Source organism: Phoenix dactylifera, chromosome 2 (assembly GCF_051530095.1).
Source record: "Phoenix dactylifera cultivar Ajwa chromosome 2, Ajwa_hap1_PhDact_Kaust_v1.1, whole genome shotgun sequence".
Taxonomy (NCBI): Eukaryota; Viridiplantae; Streptophyta; class Magnoliopsida; order Arecales; family Arecaceae; genus Phoenix; species Phoenix dactylifera.
Genome location: NC_143191.1, coordinates 51,354,716 through 51,377,744, shown reverse-complemented (window position 1 = coordinate 51,377,744; position 23,029 = coordinate 51,354,716). Strand labels below are relative to the sequence as shown.

General features: G+C 38.4%; 2 protein-coding genes across 2 annotated transcripts; both read right to left on the bottom strand.

The window, feature by feature from the left end:
- Positions 1–409: 409 nt before the first annotated feature.
- LOC103713992 (double-stranded RNA-binding protein 2-like) lies at positions 410–14,199 on the bottom strand. Its single transcript, XM_008801075.6, has 4 exons — positions 13,848–14,199; positions 12,809–13,056; positions 3,884–4,103; positions 410–2,140 (listed from the first exon to the last, which is right to left on the bottom strand). The coding sequence occupies exons 2-4, from the start codon at positions 13,052–13,054 to the stop codon at positions 777–779; spliced, it is 1,830 nt and encodes a 609-aa protein (XP_008799297.3). The 5' UTR covers positions 13,055–13,056; positions 13,848–14,199; the 3' UTR covers positions 410–776.
- A 3,016-nt stretch (positions 14,200–17,215) lies between these two features.
- Positions 17,216–23,011, bottom strand: LOC103713991 (uncharacterized). Its single transcript, XM_008801074.6, has 3 exons — positions 22,748–23,011; positions 18,449–18,558; positions 17,216–17,851 (listed from the first exon to the last, which is right to left on the bottom strand). Exons 1-3 carry the CDS (start codon positions 22,917–22,919, stop codon positions 17,564–17,566), a joined length of 570 nt encoding a protein of 189 aa, XP_008799296.4. The 5' UTR covers positions 22,920–23,011; the 3' UTR covers positions 17,216–17,563.
- Between the last annotated feature and the right edge of the window lie 18 nt (positions 23,012–23,029).

Below are 23,029 nucleotides of genomic sequence, written 5' to 3'. Positions count from 1 at the left end.
TCTAGATATAGATAGGCACCATCAAAACATTCTTCCACCAGGATTAGCCACTAGCATCCATTGTCGTTACAAATATTCTTGCTTCCAAATCAAACACATATTGCTTGTGATGAGACCACATCTACCCATACAATCAAATATATACAATTACACAGTATAACAAATGAAAGTATAGCTAGGGAACCAGGTCAAAGTGGCTTGCAAGGACCCAGTAATACAGCAGAGACAGAAATAACATAAAAGTTGCTCAACCATCCGGTATCTTCTCAAAATCTTTCCATACTCTACAACTAATGAAAAGTTTGGTGATCAGAATTAAAACCCATCACCATAATTCTAAGATACTCCACTATGGGTAGTCATCAAGTGAAGTGAGAGATAGAAAGTACAATAAAATCATCTCAGGAGGTTCGGAAATAGAATAATCAAATTTCAAGCTCATAAACATTGTCAAGTAGATAGTCATTTTTGACAACAAGAAACAACCTTCTTGGCGACAAAGGTCACCAAACTTTCAGTGAATGGCCCCGTCCGATCAGACATCTTTCCTTAATCACAAAAGAAAATATTTTTGATACACTCTAAATCGAATTGTTTGTTTATTTTCTTAACTCTACTAGTGCAAATGAATGCATTGAGCTCACAGATTGGTAGCACAACCCCATAACATTCCCATAGACCAAGCTATCTATTAAAAAGTTTTACAAGGCGGTGAGGCAGACACCCACCAAATGGGTAGGCCTACAAAGTCTAGCTAAATAATCCAAAACTTTTGCTCATATCTGAAGCTTACCAATTTCTGAATTCACTGCTGCAATGCCTTCTGGCTCCTGGGTACCCATTTGGCTTGAGTCAGGTTTTCTTGATGGTGGGGCCGAACAGACTGGTATGACAGACCTGACATGGACGGCAGGTGCCATGAACCTGGCGCGAGGCACCTCAGTGCTGGGATTTACTGCTGCAGGCCTTGCTGAACACACAGGAACAGCAGTTCTGATCGTCACAGGGGCAGCCAGTGACCGGACTCGAGGTCTCAATGCTTCAGCTCTGGGACCCGATGATCGTACCGAAACCGCAGTTCTTGCTGCCACTGGAGCTGCGATAAGAGGCGGCCTAGTTCCCCTGGGAAGACTGGAAGAACTCCTTGATGACGGATGATGGACTCCAAGGGCAGACAGGGTAGGGTTGAAGGAATTGACGTTCTGTTGCAAATTTGGACAATGGTTTGGAGTTGATGGCCCAGGCCAGATTGATGCCCCAGGCACCCATTCGAATGGTTTCATTTGGCTTCTCTCCACCTGCTGACTTTCCTGAATCTTTGCAACATCTGTGGAATCTTGAATCATTGATGGGTTTGAAGTAGTCACGACTGGCTTAAAGCCAGGAGCAATATTGGTTTCTATCTCAGGGGTTACTTCTGTGCTTCCATGAGAACTGTTTCCTTCCTTATCTTCAGGTGGCTCCTGAACTTTTGGCACAAGACCAGCATCATCCACTGGAAGATTAGAATCTGAAATATCAAATGAAGAGAACACTGCTGCTTCCGATGGGAGATTGAGCCATTCCTTCCCTTCCCCTTGGTTTTGCTCCTCCTGTATCTCTTGTATGGTCACCTGGGACTGACTTTTAGGTGGAACAGATACAGAATAGTCTGAGAAGTACGCTGGCAGGACAGGAGCAGATTCTGTGAAGCAAGGGACAGAACTAACAGAATCTTGGTCAAATGATGGGAAGAATTGTCTTTGAGTTGGCTGATATATGGACCGTAGAGTTGGGATAAATCTAGGATTAATGGGATGTGAGGGAGCTGGTAGTGCCAACAAGTGTGTCTGTTGTTGAGATGCTTGTGCTTGCTGCCACATTTGGTACATTGCTGATTCTGGTGAAAAACTCGGGTATGTCCAACCCTGAAAAGGCATCGGATAGAAAGATATATTGGCTGCTGGATGCATATCTTTTCGGATAGGAGCTGGCCTCCGCCGATTACGCCGACGGTCATTTTGAAAATTCAACTTGTTTCCTTGCGGCTGATGCAAACTTGCAAGTGCACGAGCAATAATGACCTGTTCTTGTTCGTCATTGCCCTCATGTTCCAATGTTGGCGATGATGGTGACGATGATGATGAGCCCAAATGTGGCACTGCACAGTAGAATTGAACAATAAAGACTGACGAATTATTACAGACAGTATAATTCAAATTTATAATAAGAAGAATCCATTATGTACCTATTATATGTAAAAATGCTAGTTAGAGTCTGTTTCCTGATCTTAACTATCTACCAGAACACATTCTGACCAAATCCTCATAGGATTATTTTTATTATCCAAATAAAGAAGAATACCAATATGATTATACCTAAGCATGTTTCCATTAATTCAAAACCATTATGGAAGGTGGATTTATCCCTTCAAAATTTGCTGATGGATCAACCCATACATGACCACTTTTTGAGATGTCGGGATGCCATGTCATATAGATTGGTTAGCCATACGTAGCATGACAAAATTGCTTTTTTCATTTAAGGTTTTGTCTAGAAAGGGGTGGGCGAAAAACTAGTTAGAATCCAAACAGGATTGCTAGCAAGTCTTATGAGTTGAAAGGGGTGGAAATTGAGTCTCTTGGAGTCCAGATGAGATCCATTTTAGCTTTTAGAGGTGCACTTGGAATTATACAATTCTGCACAAGTTTTTATCTACCGCTCAAGCATGCGGTTGCTTGTATGAGTAGGGTTCAGCATATCCAATGCATGTTGAAGCATAGGGATGGTTAAAGAGCCTATCCCAGGCATGTCTTACTTTTGCTTACAAAACATTTTAATCGTCCCATGAGGAGTTTTCGTTTGCTGAAAAGAGGGATGCAGGCTGCAGTATGATGCATAAAAGAAGTAAGGAAATGAGTCCATTGGATGCAAATTACAGCATAGTCATGATGGGATGATGGAAGAAGTCCTGATTGCATTGAGTAATCACAGATATGCCACTTGATGGGCTGCATCTAGCAGATTGAGGCTTGCAGCTTCTAATGGGATTTAAAAGAGAGGAGGGAGGGAGTCAAACAATGTGGAGACGGATACAAAGATGACCAGAAGCCTTACAAATGCAGCCACTCAAAGTTTTCAGGTTTTATAGTAAAATTGATATATATATATATATATATATATATATATATTGTTGCTGTTGTTTTGAACAACAAAACTAATTAAGGTCAGGTCAGCGTCAATAGGCATAACGGACCTGACACTTTGTACAATTAAACATAAGCCTATTCTTGATGACAATTGAATAAGAAAATATAAACTAGAAAAATTAGTAACAGGAAGAAAAACTAATTGAGTGTTTAAATATGAAATATTTGTGCGTGCAAGTGAAATAAAATGACAGAACAAATGGACATTGTTTTGGTGGTGGTGAGATAATGGATAATGATATCTGTACTCTGAGCAGTTTTGAGATATTTCTGCATAAAACGAATCAAAATAAGGGCTTTAAGTTGGTATCCTCACGAGAAAAACTCAAACCAAAAAGAAAGACAAAGTGTAGAAATAAATCAAACCAAAAACTCATGAGCCCACATACTCCAAAAATAGTAATGCATAGAAACGTTGATGCACGTCACAATATAATATGGTAAGACTTTGTAAGTATAATAATGTCTTAGAGTGAGACTAGCAACAGTGGTCCAGCTGTTCACAAGGCAAAAAAAGCTTATCAAATATCAACCATTTTTTCAGATAAATTTAAATTATTGTCACAAGCTATTGCTATTACCTTTCATATAGCTTGGTTGATTCTGTTATTATTTGCATAAATATTCGGAGGCATATGAATGTTAGTGTCACAAGGAAATAAAAGAGTAATATGAGAAAGGAGAGGTATCCTCACATTTCTTCAATGCAGACCAGGCAGCCATGGCAGCATTCTTCTGAGCCTGCTTCTTAGTCTTGGCAGGATCGCCAGTGAAGCTCATTCCTGCAAGCTCGACTGTGCATGTGAAGACAGGTGTATGACCCGGTCCAGATCGAATAGTGGTATAAACAGGCAATTTCAACCCAGCTCTATGAGCTGTTTCTTGAAGTAAATTCTTGTAAATACCAGTCTCATCCTGTAATCAGAGCAACAAAATGAATGGACCATCAACCATGAAGAATGATATTAGTGTGAAATTTTCAAGCAGAGGCCTCATGACATGACTAATAATCTCATCAGTATTTCCATTCTTTATCATTGAATGCCTAAATATAGAACATTAGATTTCTAAAAAACCAAGCACAACAAAAACATGCAATACCAGCAGAAGAAAGTAGGCGCTTTATGAAAAATGATGTCCAGAAGAACAATAACATTACAAAGAGTGCTAAAGTCAGCTAAAGGGAAATATCGGTGAATATACAGCATATATGACCAGCAACACATTCACTAACCCAGGAATTTAAAGCAAGCCAGAAAAACATGCTAAATGTTGAGTATATATGAATCTTATTCAATAACTATTCTTTGAGAGGTGGTTCTACCCCATCTTACTCAAGATGAGACGTTGGCGACTAGTTTTCTTTTCCTTCTTTTAATTGTTTATCAAGAAACCAAGATAAAGCTTTTACGTAATTTATTTTTTAGTGTAAAAGTTTAATAACCCTCACCATTTTAGACCATATTTTAAAATGTTTAAAGCAAAAGAAAAACCACCATGCTAACATTGATAGACAATCATAATTCATTTTTAACTCCTCAAGTAAGACAGCATTAAAGTTACAGCACATAATTTACCATCAATTTAAAACCGTAAGGATTAATTACTCCAGAAGCATGCCATGTGACCACACAGGTAATGAGTCACATGAAAGAAGAGAGCAAGTGTTATTTGTGTTATACCAACCTTATACCAAATACTCCAAGCCATTCTACTATCACTACAAAAGTTCAACATATTCAAACCTTTCTATCAATTGGAAATGTATAAAGATGCAAAAGTTTATTTTTTTATTTTTCTGAATTTTCACAGTAATGTCTGCCTCCTCTACAGAACATTTCCCATATGCACACAATTCAGACTTTCTAATATTGAGAGAGAGGTAGGAGGGTGTCCTAAAATTATCAAAGTTCATCTGTTCTGAGCTGATTAATAATTAATTTTGCAAACAAGGGCCATCTTTTCAGCCAAAATAAACTTATATAATGCCTAAGACCTACAAAACAATCAACACAAAAGAACCACATTTCTTTGTTTAATGCAACAGCTCCATTTACTAGTAAATCAAAATTTATCAATTGTTTAAGTTATACCAAATATTGTTTTTTGTCAATGATATGCATTCACGGAAAAGTTATATTAATGTGCACTAGTATTATATAAGTGATGAGAACTCTGTCACCAATCTATTGAAATCTGAAAAAGAGTGCTTCTCTTACCATACCACCTTGTTAATTTTCATGGCTCACACAAAATTCTTACCAAGGAAAAGTTTGTCTTTGCTTCTAATAAACATCACAAGACCATTCCATCTCTTCCCATCCAAGAAATACCATGACTAATTTTTGCCTAAGACACCAGCTTCCATTTAAGCAACAGAATCATGTGCAACTGTGCATGCAGGCTCATGCAAAACATATATCAATATGAAAATATGAGATTTTTTTACTGTTAGGTGTCAGTATGATAGACGTGTGTGCTAACCCAGTCGGTTAGGGTGTGTGCTAGCCCAGCCCATTAGGGTTTTAGACACGCGCATGTTAGCAGTTTACATGCACATATTAGCCACAAAAAACAGCCATATATTTGTAAAGTAAGAGCTGTACACATCTGTATAATAATTACCGTAAATAGCTTCCCATATTTAGAGAGATATGATAGCTGGTAGGAGCACAAAATCAGGGATGTATCTCTATACAGTTTTCTAATTAATGAAAGGCACTCTCACATTGAGAGACATTCAGCAAAATTGATATGGTATCAGAGCCATTTGTGCTCTTTAAGTTTTCTGGTTTTCTTGGCTTTCTTTGGTGTTTAGTCCTAGATATCTAGGGCTCTTGAGTTTCGGCTTTCTCTGCAGCGTGTTTTCTAGATTTCTGGATCTATTGCAACGTGTTTTCTGGTGCTCTTGGTCTTTCGGATTTTCTGGTTTTCTTGGTGTTGTGCTGTTCGAAAATCCTTGTGTTATTCCTGTGCTGCCGTGTTGTGAATTGACGACATTCTTTCACCATGTCTGCAAGCAATTCTGATGCTTTCAGTGTTCGATTCACTGATAAGAACTATTCTGCCTGAGAATTTCAGTTTCAAATATTTGTCATAAGGAAGGTTTTGTGCGGTCATATAGATGGAAGTGATCCAACCCCTACAGATCCTACAAAGCTGGCTCAATGGAAGATCAAAGATGGTCGGGCGATGACCTGGATATTAGGATCTGTTGACCCTCTTATTGTTCTTAATCTGAGGCCATATAAGACTGCCAAAACCATGTGGGTTTATTTAAAAATGGTTTACAATCAGGACAATACAACAAGACGCTTTTAGTTGGAGTATGAGATTGCTAGTTACTCTCAAGGGCAATCTCCCATCCAGGACTACTTGGCTTTCAGAACTTATAGACAGAATTTTTTGACATTGTATATGCTAAGGTACCCGCCGAATCTCTCTCTACTATTCAGGTAGTTCACGAGCAAAGCAAGAGAGATCAGTTTTTGATGAAGTTGCGACCTGAATTTGGGGTTATTCGCTCCAATTTGATGAACCATGACCCTCCATCCTTAGATGTTTGTTTTGGAGAATTACTTCGTGAAGAGCAGCGTATTCTCACACAGGCTACTTTCGAGCAGGAGAGGATGCCATCTAATGCTATTACGGTTGCTTATGCGGCTCAAGGGAAGGGGAAGGGTAGGGATATGGGCATGGTGCAGTGCTACAGCTACAAAGAATACGGACACATTGCGATCAATAGTGACAAAAGGTTCTGCAACTACTGTAAATAGCAAGGACACATCATCAAGGAGTGCCCCACTCGCCCTCAAAACCGCCAAGCCAATACTTGTCGGGCTACGGCTAGCACTTCTTCTCCAAATGGTTAGTCTTCAGCAGGGACCAGCAATCAGTTTACTCCTGCAGTGCCTACCAGCACTTCTACGATTGCTGGACCAGCTGTTTTTACTTCTGAAATAGTGTGGCAGATGATTGTTTCGGCCTTTTCAGCCTTAGGGTTGCAAGGTAAGGGTACTACACCATGTCAGCCTTGGTTTGTTAATTCTGGTGCATCAAATCATATGACAAGTTCATCTGATATGCTTAGAAATGTTTGTCCGCATCATAGTTCATCACATATTTAGATTGCTAATGGAAGCAATTTACCTATTACTATTGTTAGGGATATTACTTCATCTTTCCAAAATGTTTTTGTATCGCCTGGACTTTCTTCTAGTCTTATTTCGCTTGGTTAATTGGTGGATAACAACTGTGACGTCCATTTTTCTCGTAATGGTTGTCTTGTGCAGGATCAGATGTCGGAGACGATAATTGCGAAGGGGCCTAAAGTTGGGAGACTGTTTCCGCTACACTTTTCCGTTCCTGCTTTCATATCTTTGGCTTGTACCACTGTTAAAAATAACAGTGAAGTATGGCATAAACTTTTAGGCCATCCAAATTCTACTGTTTTGTCTCATTTGTTGAACTCTGATTTGTTGGGCAATACAGATCAATTTTCTTCTCATAGCCTTTTCTTTGATTGTTCTACATGTAAATTAGGAAAGAGTAAAACTTGTCCTTTTCCTTCTCTTGGTAATCGTGCAGAAAGATGTTTTGATATTATTCATAGTGATGTTTGGGGCATTACACCTATTATTTCTCATGCTCACTATAAGTACTTTGTGACGTTCATTACGCCTATTTTCTACATTCCAAATCTGAGGTCTTCTCTGTTTTTCAGACCTTTTTGCCATATGTTGAAACTCACTTTTCTACTAGTATTAAAGTGTTCAAATCTGATTCTGGTGAAAAATATGTCTCGCGAGTTTCATAATTTTCTGCATCAGAAATGTATTGTCTCACAACGCTCATGCCCTTATACACAGCAAAATAGCGTGGCTGAACGGAAGAACCGTCATCTTTTGGATGTCGTTCGAGCTTTATTACTTGAGTCTCTGTTCCATCTAAATTCTGGGTTGAGGTTTTGTCTATTGCAGTTTATTCAATTAATAGATTGCTATCTCAGGTGTTAAAACTCGACTCTCCATATTATCGTCTTTACCATCAACATCCTAGTTATCATGATTTGCATACTTTTGGCTGTGTTTGTTTTGTGCATTTGCCTTCTCATGAAGGCCACAAACTTTCTGCTCCATCTGTAAAATGCGCCTTTATGGGTTATAGTGTTTCTCAAAAAAAATTTGTTTGTTATGATCCACGCTCTAACAGAATTCGTGTTTCTCGAAATGTTGTCTTCTTTGAGACTCAGTATTTCTTTTCCACTCATGTTGAGTCATCTCCTGCAGTTTCTATTATTCCTAGTTTTGATGACTTGACCCCTCCTCCTAAGCAGTTCAAGCCTGAATTTGTGTATGAACGACGTCGACTGATTTTGCCCCTTCTCAAGACCAATCCGCCACCTCACCCTGTTCAGGCTGCTCCTCGACTACCAGAGTCTCTCATCCTCCTGATTGGTATGGTTTTCCTCAAACATCTCTCAATGCTACGCTTATCCACTATTTCAGTTCCATCGTGTTACTCATAGGCTGTGAAGCATGAGTGCTGGCAGAAGGCAATGCAAGAGAAACTTTGGGCTCTTCAGGAGAATCATACATAAGACATTGTTCCTTGTCCCTCTACTGTTAAGCCCATTGGATGTAAATGGGCTTATGCGGTTAAGTTTTGTTCAGATGGGACTCTGGATCGCTATAAGGTATAGTTGGTTGCTCTTGGTAACAAGCAGAAGTATGGGATGGACTATGAGGAGACATTTGCTCCTGTGGCGAAAATGACTACGATGCATGCAGTTATTGCCATTGCTGCTTTACAGGGTTAGCCATTACATCAAATGGACGTCAAAAATGCTTTTCTCCATGGTGATCTCAAGAAGGATATTTACATGACACCTCCACCTAGTTTGCTCTCCACATCTACTTCCGACGTCTGTAAGTTGAAGAGGTCTTTGTATGGCTTGAAAAAGGCTCCCCGGGCATGGTTTGAAAAGTTCCGGTCTACCTTTCTTTGCTTCTCTTTTGTGCAGAATCAATATGACTCCTTGTTTCTTTGCAACACATCCTTTGGTATTGTTCTCCTCTTTGTTTATGTAGATGACATTGTTATTACAGGGACAGATTCCTTGTTGATTACCCGCCTTCAGCAACATCTCTAGGACTCTTTTCATATGAAGGACCTTGGTCCTCTTACATACTTCTTGAGATTGGAGGTTCATACTGATCCTTCTGGTGTGTTCTTGCATCAACACAAATATATGTAGGATTTGGTTGCTTTGGCTGGTCTTCAGGACTCTTCCTCTATGGACACTCCTATGGAAGTAAATGTTAAGTATCGTCGTGAGGAGGGCGATCTTTTTCCTGATCCTACTCGATTTCAGCCGTTAGTTGGCAACTTGAATTATTTGACTATTACACGGCCAAATATCTCTTTCATTGTCCAGCAAGTTAGCCAGTTTATGCAATCCCTACGGCATTCACATTTGGCGGCTGTTCGTCATATCATTCGGTATCTTCGAGGCTCTCCTAATCGCCGATTGTTCTTTCCTGCTGGTTCTCCTATTCGTCTTATTGCTTTTAATAATGTTGATTGGGCAGGATGTCCTGATACTCGTTGCTCTGTCACGCGTTGGTGTATGTTTCTTAGAGATTTCTTAATATCTTTGAAAAGTAAGAAGCAGGATCATGTTTCCAAATCTTCGACTGAGTCAAAGTATCATGTCATGTCTGTTGCTTGATCCGAAATTGAATGGCTTCATGGGCTCCTAACTGAGCTTGGATTTTCTCATTCTGATCCCACTCCTCTCCATGCCGATAACACGAGTGTCATTCAGATTGCTACACATCCTGTTTTACATGAGCGTACCAAGCACATCGAAGTGAATTGCCATTCTATTCCGAAAGCTATGGATACTCATGTCATTTCTCTTCCGCATGTTTCCACTGACCTTCAGATTGCTGATGTGTTTACCAAGGCTATAACCTGGCAACGTCATCAGTTTCTAGTTGGCAAATTGATGCTTCTTGATCAACCAGCATCAATTTGAGGGGGGATGTCAGTATGATAGACATGTGTGCTAGCCCAGCCCATTAGGGTGTGTGCTGGCCCAGCCCATTAGGGTTTTAGACACACGCATGCTAGCAGTTTATATGTACATATTAGCCGCACAAAACATCCATATATTTGTAAAGTAAGAGCTGTGCACATCTGTATAATAATTACCGTAAATAGCTTCTTATATTTAGAGAGATATGATAGCTAGTAGGAGCACAAAGTCAGGGATGTGTCTTTCCAAATTTAGAGAGATATGATAGCATAAAATCAGGGATGTATCTTCCCATATTTAGAGAGATATGATAGCTGGTAGAAGCACAAAATTAGGGATGTATCTCTATACAGTTTTCTATTTAATGAAAGGCACTCTCACATTGAGAAACATTCAGCAAAATTGACATTAGGGATGTTCAGACCAGCAGCTAAACATGTAAATGCACTCACAGACATCACAAACTATCAACTGAATAAACTGATAGCATAAATTGGTGGTTTTATCAAGGTTCATAAAATTATTGCCGAACCTTGTACCGGTCCCATCTTGGTATAATATTGGTACACCTGATACCAGGGTTGGTTCAGTTTACTGGTACTTGATACTCCCCATCCTGCATACTAGTTGGGTATCAGTACAACATGATATGCACCTTACGGACAGGTATGGTGTCCCATGGGCTTCATATATTTGCAGGTATGAAACAGCATATTTGTTCTTATGGACTAATCAATAAGGCAACAAACATCATTTCCTCAACATGTGTGATTTTAGGATTCCCCATTAATTACTAACACCTGCTAAGAAACTTCAAAAACATGGTTACCATGTAACTTAACATTGCTGCCACACTACGGACAAGATGTTAGATGTAATATGTGTTCCACATAAGAAAAACCCTAGTTGCATCATGAAGAATGCAACGACACAAAAAGCAACCATCCTGTTTTCCTCTTAGTCTGATCTCACCTTCCTAACAGTCAACACAACCTGATCGTATTCCTAGTGCAACCCAAACCATCTAAGCATTTTCTAGTTCTTTCCTATTACATCACCAGCCAGTTAGGATCTTAATTCAGCTAACTGAACTTGAATCAGTTAAAACTATCAACCATGTCTGAGCTCAAGCCTAGTTGCTAAGCTTGACCATTTGTGATCTTTCAAGCACCATAGTCAAAACGACCTGAAAACACCAGAACTACTCCTTCCATATTCTTTAACCAGTTCCCAAATGCTGATACCGAAATTAGTTCCCTAGGTCTACCACAAAAACTCATATTCGGATAAGTTAGCCAACTAGTGGCTAGTCCATTTAGGGAATCCACAAAAATGAAGTTTTCTCATACATTTGCTACCAATCCATACCCAGTCAAAGAGGATGGCTTGCAACTGACAACACCCATAATTATGCAATTATGATCTCAAAAAACCTGATCTTCTGTTAGATTTGTCAAAATGCTCTCTCATTAGGCATATTCAAGCCTAATTTAGAGTTGATCTAGGTCAAGTCCAGGTCCAGGTGTCTAATCAATTTTACTAATCAAATTAGGTTCTTGCCATGAAATGTATAGGCCTCATATATCTTCAAATCATTTTCTTTTTCTTTTTTTAAGTCCACTCTTTGCAAAAGTCAAAACACTTGCCACCTTCAAATCAATTCATGTTTTAAATCAGCCCTGAATTTGGGTCAATCATCTAACAGATTAGGTCTAGGCCATATGCCTCACTAGAAACCTAACATGTTTTCATTCCAGACCTAAAAGATCAACTAAACATTCTAAAGATCAACAAAGTGTGCCCGAAGCAAGAATAAGCAGTGTATTCTGAATGGGAATCAAAGCTTCCATGGTACAAAACACAAATTGGAATAGCAAGAAAGCATCTTGATTGTAGATCTTATGAATACAATGCATCTAAATACATGAAATGGATAACATTGACTTAAACCAGAAATGTTTACCTAAGCAGTATGAGACAGAAAGAAACTAATAGTAAAGTACATTTTAGTTCAGTTTGGCTATTTTATCCATCTTGACTACATTTTGTCTCCATATGTTTTCATTACACTGAAAATTTTTAGCCTAAGGCAAGATGTTCTATCCTGCAGGTACAATCAGGTTTCCACAGAAACAAATAGCCTGACTCTGGGAGACTTTATGGACTAACCAAGCATCTCCATCACCTTTTAAATGGCAGTAGCAAGTATAAATATGAACTAGCAATGGCATCTCAAGACACTCTCAAGTCAGATAATGAAGGTATACAGTGTATGATTCACTGAACTCTGCACTCATGTCAACCAAGGGGGGAAACGAGAAGGGAATTGGTGGAAGTTTCGTAACAAATAGTCATCAAATAAAAGCATCTCTGATTTGCATGTGTATTTTAACATGAATGGCACAACATAAGATATTAGCCAAATTTAATGCTTATGCCTCTCCACTTTCCCATTAATCCAAATAGATATAGGTACTTTGCTTCTCCAATACATGAAACAACCTAGCCTTGGTAAAGTCTGAAAGATAAAGGCCACCAAAACATTTAATGTTTCACAGAATGGATAAGATCTCTTGTGTACCAGAACTTTTGCAGCGAGCGATCTAGAAGGGCCCCTCTTTGAAAGGGTATTCAGAGCTACCTCGGCAGCGGCATGCTCTGCCTGCCTCAGCGTGGAACAGAAGGCCGGGCTCTCAAAGATCTCTCCATTAAAATTAACTGTCGCCTTGAACCTTGGAGCATGATCCGGCCCCTCCCGGATACATGCATAAGATGGTAAGTTGAAACAGCTTCTCTGAGCAAGCTCCTGCAACTGGTTCTTATACATGCCTGCACCCAATAAGCAAACAACATACACCCATAATGTAAATACATGTATTAGTTTCAAGAGATTAAGCTCATATGACGACAGGAAAAAAAATAGCCATTCCGATAACAAATTGTGTACTAAAGGTCTCAAAGTAACCAGTGGGTACTTTTAGAATTTATTAGTACAGGACAAATATAGCAGACGGAAAAGAAAATCTCTGAGGAGGAAAAAAAGCCAATTTTGAAATGGGCAAACAGTACTCTAAAGCCGTATTTTATACGATAAAGAAACTTTAAGAGCTCGTAGATCATCATGAGACTTCAGAAAAAGCTCTGAATAAAGCAATGCAAAGGGGACATGGAGTGAACTCCCCACCTCAAAGAAACACCCCCATCAAATAAAATTAAAAAGAAAAGTTACCTTTTTTACAATTTAAATAATCAAAAAAGACTCCCCCCAAGAAAATTTCACCAACAACAACAGCAAAAAAAAAAAAAAAAAAAAAAAAAAAAAAAATCAAATTTAACAAAATCCAATCAATAATCCAAACCCGAAACGCTCCAAATTCACAAAAAAATTCCAAATCTAACATTCACAACCTTGCCAAATCAGTCTGAAACCATCCCCCCCCCCCCCCCCCCCCCCCCCCCCCAAAACCAAAAAAAAAAAAAAAGATAAAAAAAGCATCTTTGAATCAAAGATCCCATCAATAAGTCTCCCGGAACAACGGAAACAACCCAGCAACCCCCTCAGATCAGAGCTCGAAGAAGGAGAAGGAGAGCGTCAAAGGAAAGGGGAAATGGGTCCTGACCTCAATCCGAAGCCGGCGGATTTCCTCTTGGGAGCCACCGGAAGATCGCCGCAGAGGATTAAAGCTATAGAAACTGGGAGAGAAGTAAAGGTGGGCGAAGAAGGGGTGCAATGGGAAGCAACGATGGCAAGTGATAGGCTTCCCTCTCTGTGATGGGGGGCTTAGTGGCATGTGCTGTTCCTCTGTTGCCACTAGTTGCCGACTCCAGCACTAATGACAAAAGGAGGTAAGCTTTGCCTTTTCCACCATCATCCCTCCCCAAAGCTCATAAATACAGACCTCAGAATTAGGTTTTCAGAAGGAAACAAAAAAAAAATGTAAAAGGTGGCCATTTTTTACTTGCATTCTCCCTGTAGATAGCCAGGTTTGTTGTGTGGATTTGGCTGCTACCATGAGGGTATTTTAGTCCACTAGCTTGGATTTGGATCATGCCAGTTTAAATTTGAAGTTGTTGAAATTAATTTCTAACTACAGTTTGGCAAGGGACAAGCATGCTGCATGGTAATTTTCTATTTCACTTAAAAACACCTAATTTTAGAAGGCTTACTACTCTTGTTTCTTTTCTTTTATTTTGACATGGTGGCGCGCAATTTCACAAATAATGTGGAACTTGAGAGTTTGGATTTAATATCAAACTATATATAAATTTGATGGTTAATTTGTTTACTGAGTTATTGTCAAATTGGAGTGAGAGTTTTTGGTAACCATAAGGTTCTCAAGAGACATCATTATGAAAATGTGCGTCATAAATTATATTGTGCTGCTAAAGATGGTAGAATTGGTTCATGGTGAGCAACCGAAACTTATTTGATAATAAATTTTATTGTGCTCTTGGTATGCTACGTTGGATAGTATATTATTATCGATGAGAGTATAAAGATGCATGCTAATGCTAATATTATGTGTTGAGAGCATACAACTAGCCCCATGACCAGCCTTGCTATAATTTCCAGGGAAAGATAATTTAGATGAGATTAATGGCCAAAAAGATTTTATTGTGTACATGCACCTAGGACGATGGTTGGTTGAGTTGGATTTGGACTAGCTAGTGGGTGCAACCCTACATGGACCCGAACCCATTATGAGGTGACGGAATAAGTTTTGATTCACAATGTATTCATCAAAGAGCTCAGTAGGTCGTCGGGGCTGGGTTCGATAGGTGAGGTCTCATAAGACCAATTGGGTCAAAGAGAATGGTATAATGGAGAGAGCCACACATAATCCCTGAATTTGAGGGATAAGATAAGTCAATCTTTTTTTAATCGGAATCTATTATCCCACAATTTTCATTGGCCAAAGAGGAGGAGATATAGATCTCGGTTGAAAAAGGGAGGAATCTATTGGACGAAGCATTTGATAGGTCCATTTCCTTCAACATCCTTCAACAAATCTTTTTTTATAAAAATAAGACAAAAAAAAGACAAAAAGGACAATTCTATTTCATACTTTTCATAAAAAACTAATATATTCTATGTCTATGATAAGTGAGGTGAACTATCGCTTCTGGTTTCGGCAAAATCTTATCATATTATATGATTGGATCAGATCGATTTGGATCGAGTACACATGTAAAATATTAAAATATTTATAAAATAAAAATAAATAAGAAAAAAATAATTTTATTTTTTTGTTCCAGCAAATTTGATATATCTCAGAAGTTACATATACTCGTATACAGACTCGCTACAAGAAAAGTAATATACACTGATAAGAGATCACACTAAAAATAGAAAATATTATTGATTGATACAAGTTCTTATGTGATACCTAAAATCACTTTAAGAAAATCATGCTAACAAAAAAATAATAATATATATTAGTACAGAATCACACTAATAAAAAAAATATTATGAGTGATGCAGGCTGCTACGTCATCCCTAAATTATGCTACCATAAAGAAAGCAGATCCAAACCCATTTATAGGTATCTCGTGACCCATGGTCAACCCATGAATCTGCCGGCTCTGATAGGGTGTGGGTTGGGTCCAGGTCTTGTGCGGTCCAAGTTTCTTTCTTTTGCTCCATTTTGACACCAAACAAGAGATTTGGGAATTACAGTTAAGAGCCTCAATGTCTGAGAATTTATCTCTACTGAGATAACTACTTAAGCCATCAGCCATGATCCCTGATCCTATTTTTAAGCTAAAGAGCTGCAGTGCCTCCAAATCTGTGAGACATTTTGTACACACATCTTATTTAATATTAATGCACTTAATTAGTTCAGTGCTTTCTTAATGGGGAGAAACAGGAAAAGACTGCATCATTTGAATGTGGGTGCACTTATAAGATGGGATCAAAGCGATCAACATGTTTCTCTCACAAGATAACACCTGCCATCTTATAAGTGTAACAGTCCTGGCCTCTCATGAAACTTGGTTTTCATTTGAAGTGCGAATAGCATTCACAAACATGGCCAAGAAACCAAGTATCTGTGGTTTTCACCAGCAAGAAGGTTACGATAAATTTCAAAATCTTCACTTCAATCGAAAAACACTAAAAAGAATAAGTATTTAAGACTCTTCACCAAGATTCGTCATTTCGGTATTGGACCCCGCACCAGTGCCACAGTAGAATGGTGTTGATACGATATAGAATTTTTTTTGACGCACCGAGTATTGGTATGCCATCCATATCGATATGATACGCTCCGTACCATCTGATTCAGACTGATAATGACATATCTTGTTTTTCACTGTTTGAGAAGATAAGGTTCGGAGGAGCATTGGGCTGATTAACTGGATATATGCACCACTTTTAAGAGCCTAAAAGTTAACTGGCAAAGTGCTTAAATGATTTGTTTCTTGAAAATTTCAGACTACATTTTGTCCTGAACAGCTGGCAACACTTAAGCCATTGCATTTAATAAATTAGGATTGTGCAAACTGTCAGAGAGATCAACCTAAAGTCTTTGGCTGAGTAGGGGGGTTCACATGCTTTGTGCCCTCCATCAGAGGTACCAGGAAATTGATTTAAGTATAACAGGCCAACCAATATTTTGTACACCCATCACATGAGGACCTGTTTAGAAGCATTCAATGGTACCAAGGATTCTTAACTGTCTCATTGATCACCCAACTTTAAACTATTACTACAGTCCTTCACAGCCTAACAGGATAAGACTGATCAAAATGCACCTCTTGGTATCCAAATTATTGGAAGGATCCATTCAGACTCTTCCTTGATTATTCTTCAGAAAAGAAATATCTTCCATGCTACTGCTAGATACTGTAAAGCTATAATTAGAGTTACTGATACTAACTTTGGCTATAAAATAAGAAGAAAAGAAGATGGCATGATGGCTTCATTTGATTGGCTTGCAATGGTCATACTGCAAAATTACCCTGCAGGCATCAAGTCACATAACTAATGTATTATCAAACAATCTTGTCAACTTAAAGATAAGTGGAGAGGTTACAGCATTACTCCCCATGTCAGGTTCGTAAAATTAGAACACATGAACTCTCCCATTTCCCACTGCATTTAGTTTCCCTATTGTTTGTGGAGTCAATACTCCATATAAAGGAATATGAAACAGAGGATCTGTTCTTAACCAGAATCATGAGGGCCCACAGCTGATGGTATGAGTGACACACAGCATTCTGGTCGACCTCCAACTTACCAGTAACAAGCTACTGGTTTACGAAGGGCAAGAAACAACATACATATGGTCAAAACTAGTTAAGAAACAATTGTTCACAAGAACTTCACATGTACCATCTACTTCTTAGAACTTTCCATTAAACCTTCTAAAAGATGCTCAATTCTGTATTTCATAACAGGTTGACCAGATCTGGTCTTCTTAAACATCTTCTCCCTCAAAGACTTCCTTCTAGCTTCAGCCTTTGCTCTTTCTTCCTTCTTTGCTTGAATGATGCCTTCTCTCTCCATCCTTGCCTTCTCGTCTTCTTCACGCTTCTTCTCATACTCCTCTCTCAAGCTCTGTAAACTATTTTTCTTCTTCTTATTCCTGCTTTGCTTTGGAACATTTTCTTTATCATTCCCAACCTGCAAAGGCAATACAAAACTCTCCATAAGTCTTGAAGTCAATGTTAAAAAAGAAAAACTAAAGTGAGCCACACTAAGATACAGAACCACATGGTTTCTTTCTACGACCATGTGCAGTAGGATGAGAAAGTCCATAGAGCAACGTTTCACTCTTCCCATGAATGCGCAGATCTTAAAGAATTGAAGCCATTTTGTTCCAGGTTGAACAGCTAGAACATTTCATTCTTGTACTGGCACAACCACCTCAATGAACCAACTTTGACTGAATTCAACTCAGTCCAGTTGACCATCGAATGCCAAGTATAAAGGCAGTTCATTGCTCATCATTCTTTCCTTGTTTTCGGACTTCAGAGTGAAATTTTCAATAAAAATATTTAATGCCTCACATATAAATAGGCAAGAGTAAATCCTTTTTACAGAAGCTCCTAAATTTAGATAAGAAGTCAACAGAAGAGTTCAGATAAGTAACCTAAGCCCTAGGAACAAGTCAGCATATCCACTAACTTTAATTTGCTTTAAGGTTGCATATCATCTCTCTTACTCCCACTTCCGTGTACATCAAGATCAGCAATTATAGAGAGACAGGAAAAAGCAAACCTCATGCTCTGATGCTGTTGAAAGAAGGTCACTGGCCTGGTTTTGCTGATTTAGCAACTTCTTATACTTGCTCACATATCTGGCATTTCTATAGAACTCCTTTTGCTTTTCTGGAACCATGAAAACACAAGATCATCATGTTTCAGCGACAACATGAGAAATCCAGTTAAAATTTCAGTTACTTTTGAAGTACTCAAACAAAAAATTATAATCACTAAGGAAGCCATATTGCAGATTCACACAAGCAAAGTATTATAAGGTTACCATGAATGATGGTCGTCAGTAAAGGAGCAAACTTAAAGCCAAACCCGACCCCTCCCTTCCCTTCTCTGTGTTTGAAACCATCAAAGTTCGCTAACAGGTTTTTGAAATGATAAAGATTAAACTAAGAGACATTTTGAAAATCAACCAAGTGAATGGAAACTTCAACAAAGCCCTCTTATGATGGTTTTTCTATTGCTCCCAACCCATGCGCTTAATATGCTTTCTTAATATGTAAACAATAGCAGTTGATAGAGGATATCCCCTTGGTCGATACTCCTACAAGCACACATGCATCCGTACATTGCTCATTTGACAGTATTCATGTCTCCCTGAAGTTGAGTGTTCAACTTCAAATCCTTCAGCCAACAGCAATTGTTGGCATTTAGTATTTTTTTGCTTGAAGCAGCCAAGATTGCTATATTTATTTCCTTTTTATTTTTTTAATCACTGTAATGCATTTTTAGATTCTAAAATGTCACTCCACTCCAGTTGGCACAACCCAGACCTTTCAAATCAGTCATGCTTATTTCCACACAGCTGATGTTTTTAAATGTAAGCATATCAACAAAAATGTATGGAAATTTTTCTTTGTCTGCAAGCACACAGCATATTTGATTTTTTACTGGCAAAACTTGTCCTCAGTTTTGCTATGCATGACATGAACATCCTCGATACCTCTCTAGTAAAAGGACCTTCCTCTTTCCCAATATTCTTGGAGAAACAAAACTAGAGACAAAAAAAATGTGTGTAAAAATCCACCCATAGTTGCTTCTCAACAAGAGACAAAATGGGAATTTAGTGGGCGTACAAGAGATGAATATTTCTCCTTCCCAATTGTTTACAATGCCAAACAACTTCCAAGGCCTAAAGTGTTTTTGAAAGCCAGCTCTTTGCTTTGAAAATTCATTGCATCGTTAATTGGATCAGCCACAATGAGAATGAGCAGGCAGGTCCTTCACCAGGTTGTATGATATGCTCACTGAATTTTAATATGCCTTATTATGTTGATGAAGATTCTTAGTGTTCAACATTAATAATAAGTTGAAAGGAAGGCAAGCATAACATGCAACCATTCAAACATGAGAAAGTAAATTTTTTTTGGACATTCTCTATTAGCTATTATGATTCAATGATTTTACCTGATTTCTCCGTGATTTTTACTAATTTTTTCTCCAAATTTTAACAGGACAATAGCATGAATGGTTTTAACTATATGTAGGATCCTTATATACAAGATCCAGCTTTAGAAGCTTGGTTTCTTTTGTTTGGTTGGTTTCAGTCCCATATTGGAAAGAAAAAGATCCTTCAATGAGGATATATTACTTTTCTCCTCCTGACTTGGTCATGCAAATGAGCTTTTGGGTTAAAAACTGATGCTTACATGAATGCCAGTACAATAGGCTGAGGGTTGTGTCAATGAAGTAAGCTGGCCTCCAGCCAGGTAGCCACTAAAACTGTATTTTATTTGAACTATTAGATGCAAGTGCTCTCCATACTGTTGCATTGTTTCTCATGGGGAAAAGGGAAACTACTGTTGCAAACCCATTAGGGTAGCCGTGAGAGGCCTTCCTTCAGTGTCTTATGCATCCTATGCCTTCTCTAGAAAAATACAAACAATGGACAAAGAGAGAGAAGATAGATTCTCATGCATCTGCTTTTTCATATTTTTTTTTATGTATTCATGCAGCAAAGGTTCTATAGCCGTCCTTCATCTAGCATATCAAAGGGTTACTTTGTCATGATGAGGACATGCACATGGATGAGTAACATCTGATCTTGGCTCGCCCCTTAGAATCATAAACAGCCACCAGCGCACATAATAAGGTGATTACAATCTTATGGTAGTGGTCCTGCTCCTCACCTTCTATCCTGATTGCCTTGCTTTCTTTTAATCTTTTATTTACATTATCCATTATTTTAGTCATTGAAATTTAATAAGCAGCAGTCCTTTTGCAAACTTTATGGCTTATGCTGTTGATTTTTTTTAAAAAAAAACCCAAAAGTTTATTGTTATAAATATGAAGGTGAACATGGACAAGAACCGCAGTAGGCTAGATTACAAATCTCAACAATAGAAGGCAAAAGCAGTTATAACTCATGTCCATTGAGATGCTTTAGAATTAGCATATTATCTATTTTAGTCATATTCTGGTGATTCAGACAATCAGTGCTTCTAGTGAATACAAGTCCTAGCTGGCTACAATTGAATGGTCTAACTGAATTTCTCAACACAGAGAGAAAAACTTCACCATGCTTAGCTCAGTTAAGGTGTATGCGGGCCAATTTGCACTGAAACTGAAGTCCTATACAGATTGTTATCGAATCAGATTGAAACCTAAGTATTGGTAGGCAGAAGCCAAAAGTGAATTAAAGGGCTTGTGGTTCTCAATCAAAACAATTGCGAATCTATCTTAAATAAAATTCTAAAATAGGTGTAATCTAAATATTCTCCCATCACTACTTGCACCCCTACATCAAGATAACTAAAGATTGGCCAATGCATACAAGTTCAAGACATAAAATCCTCCTGCAGTGTGCAAGACCAGAACTAGCACCTATTAAACCTCTCCAATGGTGGGGAGGATTTAATGATTCCCCCACCTTCAATCTAGATTAACCTGCAAATAACCCTCTAAAGACCCAGAGAAGAAGTTCAAGTTCCACATGCACATAGTATATCCTCTATACAAGGATCTGGGTATCAAAGCAATATCATATCATATAGCCTGATGCATAAAGAACCACTGCCTGGTTGGCACAATATAGAGATCATCATACATACTCATACTGACTCAGGTGCTTTTCTGTCAAAAAAATAGCTGACCTGTTTTAAAAAAAGTTTTTTTGTAAGAACATTCTGGAGCCATTCTCTCCTCCTTAGCCCCAAGTTTTCAACATTTTGAGGCTCCAATCTATTACTTTGTCATCCAATCAACTCTAAATCATGTACAAAAGAAGAGATAAGACCAATCCAAGAGGTATATGGGTTGCCTTTTCTTAACATTTTTAGGTTCAAAAAATTTCTCAACTTTTGAATTTTTCAACAAAGTTAAACCTTGTATTTGCATGACACAATGTTACCCTCTACAAATATTTTCCCAGATTCAATGTGGGATAACTGGTGTAAAATATGCATCATTTATTTCTTACATGTTGTGTAACATGTGCATAGTTAATAGTAAAATGGTAACTTTCACCAATTACATGATTGTCGACGACTTTTAACTTAAATCACAATTTTTTAGGTTGCTGCTTGTTTGCTAGTCACAAATACCAGTTATCACCAATAAGCATAAACCACAGTACGAAACAAGCTGACAGATATATTTTTCCTAGAATGTGCCAAAACAAATTACTACATGTTCGAAAATGTCTATTCCTGACTGGGAAGCAAACCAAAAGCGGCCTACTTCAAATAGAATTATTTTAAAAGTGAAACCTTGTGTGTTAATTATGTACCTTGACATAATAATATCTTTCAAAGGTGCATATTGAGGTGTTGATGCTATGCATACCTTGCTGATCCCTAGCGAACACCAGCAAAATACAGAACAATCTAATCCTTGGCATTGCAAGAGATCAAGGAACAATAAACATACCAAAGATAAGTAATTGGCTCAAAATCCTGCCAGATGTGAGCCTCTCCACCTGTTTCTTTCCATAGCAAATTTTAAACATCCCCTGCTCAAACTAATTTAGGCCTACTCCAAACGTAAATCAAAATGTTCACATTGCATAAAATTAGAAAGATACAGTTTATTCCAATCAACTAGTTCGATCATTAATTCCACAGTGCCGTAACACAATGATTCTTCAAAAAACCAAAATAGCGCGCAATACTACATAAATTCTATCAAGTTTGTACCTTTTAATTGCACGTCCATAACGGATGGAAATAAAAATTCCAACTTGTTCATCAAGATAGCAATTCAGTTCTCAATACGAAATAACAGATCAAATGGGCATGTGAATTAGGGTTGATTGAATAAACTCTTCCAAGGAATTGGAAAGAAATACTCAGGGGATTGATCTTACTGATGAGCGAAGGGTTGTATCCCGAGGGCTTGGACTTCGCGTTGGCGAAGGCGTCGAGCGAGAGGCCCTTCCCTCCCAACCTCCTCTTGTTCCTCTTCGTCTTCCAATCATTCTTCTCATAGTTGGCGCTTGTTCTCCTCTCAGATCCACCCTCCCCGTCGCGGTTCTTCATCTGCTCTCTCTCTCTCTCTCTCTCTCTCTCCCCCTCCTCTCTCTCTGTGTGCGCGCGTATGGAGAAGGACGGGCTCTTGGGAGCGAGGAAAACCCTAGCTTTAGATAGAT

Excerpts from the sequence above, each read along its gene's own strand:
- LOC103713992 (XM_008801075.6), bottom strand. The coding sequence starts at position 13,054 with ATGTATAAGAACCAGTTGCAGGAGCTTGCTCAGAGAAGCTGTTTCAAC. Across the intron at positions 4,104-12,808 it reads CGCTCGCTGCAAAAGTTCTG|GATGAGACTGGTATTTACAA; the intron begins GTACACAAGAGA and ends CTCTGATTACAG. Across the intron at positions 2,141-3,883 it reads CTGGTCTGCATTGAAGAAAT|TGCCACATTTGGGCTCATCA; the intron begins GTGAGGATACCT and ends TCTACTGTGCAG.
- LOC103713991 (XM_008801074.6), bottom strand. The coding sequence starts at position 22,919 with ATGAAGAACCGCGACGGGGAGGGTGGATCTGAGAGGAGAACAAGCGCC. Across the intron at positions 18,559-22,747 it reads ATACAACCCTTCGCTCATCA|AAAAGCAAAAGGAGTTCTAT; the intron begins GTAAGATCAATC and ends TCATGGTTCCAG. Across the intron at positions 17,852-18,448 it reads CAACAGCATCAGAGCATGAG|GTTGGGAATGATAAAGAAAA; the intron begins GTTTGCTTTTTC and ends TTGCCTTTGCAG.